A 6,816-nucleotide genomic window follows, 5' to 3' on the forward strand; every position below is an offset into this window, starting at 1 on the left:
ACATTGTAGCCTCCTCACGGTATGGTGTGTTTGTTTTGTTTTTAAGAGTTCTGGGGAAAACCCCTGGAAAGACTCAATTAAAGAGCAGTGAAGACAGTGCAGATCCCATCACTGGAAGTTCAGAAAATGCGGTGTCATCTTCAGAACTGATGTCCCAGACGCCCAGTGAAGTTCTGGGTACCAACGAGAATGAGAAACTGAGCCCTACAAGTAATACCTCATATAGTTTAGAAAAAATCTCCAGTCTGGCCCCTCCTAGTATGGAGTACTGCGTTTTACTCTTCTGCTGTTGTATTTGTGGTTTTGAATCAACCAGCAAAGAAAACCTCTTGGATCATATGAAAGAGCACGAGGGTGAAATTGTAAACATCATCCTGAATAAGGACCACAACACAGCTCTAAACACAAATTAGGTGGAATAATGACTCGAGCAGGAAAGCAGTAGAAGAAGATTCCTTCACCACAGTTTCACCTTTACGCTGTCAGACAACTTCCTGCCACAGAAGAAATCGTTGATGTGATTTTTGAGGAAATGACAGATGTGACTTTGGAACCAAACTTGTAATAAAAGGAATTCCAAATGGACAAGCAGTAATGATATTTAAATATTTTGAGTGAGGGGGAGTGGGTCAAAGAAGAAGCAGAGGTGTAATCCTGTATTAACCCTGTCACCCCTTCTTAGTGTTCAGTGTATTTATTAATAAAGGCTTATTAGAGTGTAGAAATGCCAGCAAAAGAGTTAAGAAAGGGCTTTTCAGGAACTATTCTAAAAGTCATAAAAGGGTCACAGTCTTAAGCAGAGCTTAGTTTTCTTCTCACTTGTCAAATGCAGACTGTGAGGCCTCCAGTGAGAAATGGGAGGCAGTTCTGGGAAGGGGTTTTTTCAGTGTCACCAACAGAGTCAACAAGGAAACATAATTAGAGGGCTTTGAAATGATCTACTGAAATCCCTAAATTGATAGAAATTAATCATACTCGATCTAGGACATGTTCCTTTACTCCTTAAAAAAGAAAGGAAAGACCTCTAAATTCAAAGCTAGATTATAAATAGGCATTCAAGAAGTATTGTCTTAAATTTACAATGAATTTCTTGTGAGCAGAGGACGAAACAGGTGAATTCCCACCAGACTCAAACCAGATCTCAATTCATAGTAATGCTAAATTGTCTTGCGTGTTTTCAGAGGTTCTTTTCTGTGTCTGTCAGAACTTGGCATACTTTCTCCATAGTACATAGACCTTCTAATACTCTGCTAAATGAGACCACACTTGTTATCTGAAAGTGTGTAAAAGAAACAGTGTATGAAAATTTACCTTTGATCATCCAGCATTGGAAATAGTTTGAACTATTTCCAAAAATCCCTTAGGGGATGAGGGGTGAAATTTAAAAGCTCCTGAAAATGAGTACTGCTGTGTTGAGCTTTTCCTTCCTGGGGTATATTAATTTAGTTATATTTAGCAGAAGAGGAATATAACCAAATGTGACTAAAATATAGCAGAAATTCAGGTTGTTTGTAAAAATTTTAATAACAAATAGCATTTGGCAAGTCTATAGGATTCCTCCTATCTGGAAATTCTATTTTGTTAGAGTGCGATAGGACATATGGAAAACCAACGCAAAGTGCTTTAGCATTAAAACTCACCATCAAATAGATGTAATCTTAATTACACATTTTGTATTTTAATTACTTCAAGGAGTGAAGAAAACAGGGTGTTTTTGTTTTTGTAGTTCTGATTACTCATTTATGCATTGTTTTGTTAAAGTAAATTCTGCCTACAAGTGAAAAGGTCGGTGCGCTCTTCCGTGCACCATCCTCACGGTGCTATTTCCGAATATCTGAATATTGATTTCTAACACCTGGATGAGGCTGTGACTGATCAACTTGGAACACTGTAAAGGTTTTCGAATGGGATACGCTGTAGGCACATTTTAGGAAGTATTCTGTTCCTAAAGTCCAGGTGTGATTGGATTAATATTTATAAAATTATTATTAGGAATTATTTAAGTGGGGCCAGCCATCTTGCAACATTTTCTGATTTTTTTTTCTTTCTTTCTAATCTCATTTTGGTGATATTAAACAAACATAAATGATTGTAACTTTGCAGCTTTTTTATTTAGGTAGCATTAATTTATTTATGAAAGTTAATCCATTTCTGATATGTGGTTTTTAAAAATCTGAAATGGATTTATATATACTATATTCCTCAAATCCACTGTATGTGGACTTATATTCATTTTCTCCTTTTTTCGGAATTGAAACATTTTAATTTCAAATTGAAATAAAACACTTAAAATGATTTCATTATTATTACCCATACTGTTGCCACTCATATTGTCAGTCAGTTTTTTCATTGCTGGTACAATGACTCAGTATTTCTTTATAAAAATCTGTTGTTCTGAAAACCAACAACCTTAGAAGAATTTTGTCTTACAAAATTTCCTTGGCTTTAGTTTTATATCATATTTATAAAATAATAATGAAAAGCATCCCCAAAATTTCAATGATGTGAATTTTTAAATTACCTTTCTTTATTTCTTTAAACTAATTCCATTGATTGTTACTTAAATTTTCTACCTGGAATCATGGATTTAAAATTTCCCCACCTCATGGGGAAAAAACTAACCCAGAAGTTCAAAGCCTTTAAAGTTTCATCTGATTCTAGTCTTAGAATTGTCCTTAAAAGCTTTCTCCTGGTCGATAGGAGGAAGCGTATATCAAGGAGGTTCTTTACCTTCCCATTATCATTTTGTGGCAAGCCTTAAGTTAACAATATGTCTACCAAGAACAATTGAGTTTTCTAAAAGTAATAATGAAGATGATGCAGTTCTAACTGTAGAAGAGATAGCTATTAAAATTATCAGTAGCCTGGGCATAGTGACTCACACCTGTAATCCCAATACTTTAGAAGGCCAAGGCGGGAGGACTGCTTGAGTCCAGAAGTTTAAGACCAGCCTGGGCAACATGGGGAGACCCTGTCTCTACAAGAAGTTAAAAATTAGCCAGGCATAGTTGGCACGTGCCTGTAGCACCAGCTACTTGGGATGTTAAGGTGGGAGGATCACTTGAGCCTGGGAGATCAAGGCTTGCAGTGAGCCGTGATGGCACCATTGCACTCCAACCAGGGTGACAGATGAAGTCCTCTGTTTCCCTCCCCCTCAAAAAAAAATTCAGTAGGAATTCCTTCATAGGAATAACATTTTATTTATTGGTATTGACTTCTTATTAGACGGAGCTCATAGTATTTGTTTTCTGCTCCGAACACTTAAAAAATTCTAAGACGTGATAGTGAAAATAGCTTTGAAAAGAAACTACATATGGCAAAGGTGGGGAGGGGGGAAGATGATGCATTCTGATCATTATAAAGAATACTTTTCAGGGCTCTATCATTTTCTCCCTTTCTCTAATCATCCAGAATATGGCAGGTGTCCCAGTGTTCAACAGTATCATGCTAATATTCCATTTGATCGGTAGTCCAAGTTCTTTGGCCAGATAGTGCAATGTTGTGACACCGACCGAAGCCTTTGTTCTGGATCTTTCTTCCTATTGAAGGTGGCTGCTGGTGGCTTCATAATTTTCTGTTTTTTTCTCACAAAGTAAATGGTGGGCATCCATGTTTACATTGCACCTTCCCATGCTGTAATTGGCTTGACAAAGACAAGCAGGCTTCTCTGTTGAGACTTATTGTGTTTTTAGTTTTCATAGACACTTATTTAATCTTTTTAAATTGTACAGCAAGGTGCTCTAAGTAATATTCGATAAAATATATTTAATAGAAATTTGCGTTTGATATTCATGAACATGAATACATGTATTTTTTTAAGAAATAAGTATTGTGTAACACTATGGCATTGCTTCTATAGCCAAAGTATAAAAATTTCTGGAATACTGACATGTAAAGACTACAGTTAATTCTGACACTGTATCTTATTAAAATAGGATGATTTGCATTTTGTAAAATTATCCTGCACATCGAGCTGCATGCCTTAAAGTGGAAACTCTAGGACTGTGTTCATGGGAGAGCAGTTCATCTGTTCAGAACAGTGAGGCAAGGTCTGTAGTGCTTCTTTAACTACCTTTGGAAATACTGTACAATGTTAGAATAATTTATTTTGCTTTACAGGAGTTTGTCATGTATTGACTTTAATATTGTATTTTGGTAATAAATTTTTTGTTAAAAAAAACTTGACTCCAAGTTCTATTAACCACAGGTTGTGTCCATTCTTTTCCTGGAAATGATGACTTTATTGCTTAGAAAGTTGTAAATAATTAAAAGCTTCCCAAGGGTTAAACGAAGGTTATGATGACTCTTGATAACTTGTTAATCTGTTGCTGACTAGCATTAGACTGTTACACGAAGATAAATTGAATAAGCATTTAGCTTTTAAAATCATTTTAAAAATTAAGTCTAATTTTGAAGCTTTTTTCCTTGCTACCCAGTTCAGTTTCTCTTCCAAATGTGACACGCTTATATGCTTTCAATTCTGATATAGTCAAAGTGCTAAAGACTAGTTCTGCTATTGACTAAGGAATTAGCATTCCCTAGTGAAGGCCAAAAACTACAGTGATATGTTCACACCTTGATCATTCTGTAGTCTGTATAGACAGCTGTTGACATATTTGTTGCATTGACGAAGCTAACATCATCTGACTGTATCGTGGGTCTGGTTATATCCATTTGTGCCCTAGAATCCTGGGCCACCTCAGTTGAAAGTGACCAAGGCCAAATATTTCGTCCCATGCTTCCCAGGGACAACATAGTCATATCCCCTGTCTTTGAAGAACCCAATCTGAAACTGTGTCACTAACCTCCAATTAGAGAATCCTAGCATGGAAGCTCTAGAACATATGGTCCAGTGTGGCAGCCACTATAGTATCTAAGTGTAAAATACATAGCAGTTGCAAAGACTTAGTACAAAAAGAAAGGAAATGTATTAGCAGTTTTTTATATTGATTACATGTTGAAATGATATTTTGGTTTAAATAAAATACTAAAATTAGTTTTACTTGGTTTTTTAATGTAGCTACTAAACAATTCTAAATTATATATGTGGCTTACATTATATTTCTTTTGGACAGCGCTGGTACAGAAGAGAGATGAGCAAACTAGGGCCCTCTCTTCAAAGCCAACCTGCCACCTGTTTTGGCAAATAAAGTTTTATTGGCACACAGCCATGCTTGTGTGTGTACATATCGTATATGGCTATTTTCAAGGTACAACAGCAGCACTGAGTAATTGTGACAGAGACTCTATGGCCCACAAAACCTAATTTACCACCTATTTGATAGAAAAAGTCTTCTGACTAGACCTCTGAACTAGAACAATGGTATAATTTGTGCTCTAGAGCTACCAGAAAGAAAATGGCTTTTTACAAAGAAAGCTTTTTATAGTAGTGCTTTATAACTAGTTTGTTTCTTCCTTTGTAATTTTTATAGTCTACCTGTCTACAGATCTTAACCGTATTTTATGACTTTAACCTATTTCATCGCTGATATTTAAAGCCAAACACAGTTCGTTTGAAATAACAATGCATAATTAAATAATAAATCAAAATGCAGCTATAAAAAGTCTTGCTTGCCTCCTGACAACTTTACGGTGTTGATGTTGGCCCCCACGGCTTCACCCTGTCAGTGGTGTGGGACTACAGCACACCGCCTGCAAATGTAACCATGGTGCAACGTAACCGCAGTGACTAATCCACTTGGCTGGGGTGACAATTGAATTGAATAATCCAGGATATAAAGAAAAGAGTCTTAAATGCACCTCTTTATAATGAATAGCATGTGCAACTCCAAAGCCAGCTTCAAAGGTAGGGAGGAGGTGGTAGTTGGCTTTGGTCTAGAGCTGTTGATTAAACTGGCAGAGCTAAGAAAAAGTCCGTACTCTTCTACATAGATTTCTTCCAAGTCAATCAGTGAATATGTAAAATGAGAACATTTTTGGCCCTGTAAATTCATAGAGAAGTTACTAATTGGTGCCATACGATAGACTGACTTAGGTAGTGTGTTTTGGTGTGTATCTCAGAATCCAAATCAGCGGAGCATGAAATGCTGAAACCATTTCCAGAGACCTATGTGTACAGCACAATCCAGTTTGCATGCTGTGCTAGGGGACTATAGACCTCATTTTTCTAGTGGTACATTAATAAATACACTGTATCTAGTTTTATTTGAACTAAGTGTTTATAAGATTATGATAGCTTTGGTTTCTTTAATCTCCTGATTTTTTTTTTCCAATAATGGGTAATCAGTTTAAAGTGTTTGCCTTACCAAAGTAGATTATGTAGGTAAGAAGGTTTCCTTTTGAATTAAAAAGTTTAATGTCAGGCATCCAATATAAATTCTTACTGCCATATAACAAAATCGTATCATGTGTTGGTGGCTTTTTGCTCCCTAACTCAACCAGATTTACACCAGTTGTGTTACTTAATCCAGATAGAAAAGGTGTCATTCTGTAATAATTTGTAAAAATGCATATAAGACAGGTACTTCTACAACGGGGTGTTTGTTTTAAAAGGATTCTACATATTAGGTAAATGTGGAAAAAACATCTTAAAACATCTAAAAGCATCTTTAAAAAAAAAATTGTCACCACACGCAGTGGCTCACACCTGTAATCCCAGCACTTTGGGAGGCTGAGGTGGGCAGATCACTTGAGGTCAAGAGTTCAAGACCAGCCTGGCCAACATGGTGAAATCACATCTCTACTAAAAATACAAAAATTAGCCGGTTGTAATGGAACACGCCTGTAGTCCCAGCTACTTGGGAGGCTGAGCCTGGAGGATTGCTTGAACCTGGGAGGCGGTGGTTGCAGTGAGCC

General features: G+C 36.5%; 1 protein-coding gene across 3 annotated transcripts in view; it reads left to right on the forward strand.

Annotated features, from left to right (window-relative positions):
* ZNF507 (zinc finger protein 507) overlaps positions 1 to 5,564 on the forward strand; it is a 42,416-nt gene extending 36,852 nt beyond the window's left edge. For all 3 annotated transcript variants that reach the window (XM_054464661.2, XM_054464660.2, XM_054464659.2), the window contains one exon: positions 47 to 5,564. In XM_054464661.2, coding sequence (XP_054320636.2) covers positions 47 to 413 — 367 coding nt within the window. In that variant the 3' untranslated portion in view covers positions 414 to 5,564. The remainder of the gene's footprint in view (positions 1 to 46) is intronic.
* The last annotated feature ends 1,252 nt before the right edge of the window (positions 5,565 to 6,816 follow it).

Source organism: Pongo pygmaeus, chromosome 20 (genome assembly GCF_028885625.2).
Source record: "Pongo pygmaeus isolate AG05252 chromosome 20, NHGRI_mPonPyg2-v2.0_pri, whole genome shotgun sequence".
Classification (NCBI taxonomy): Eukaryota; Metazoa; Chordata; class Mammalia; order Primates; family Hominidae; genus Pongo; species Pongo pygmaeus.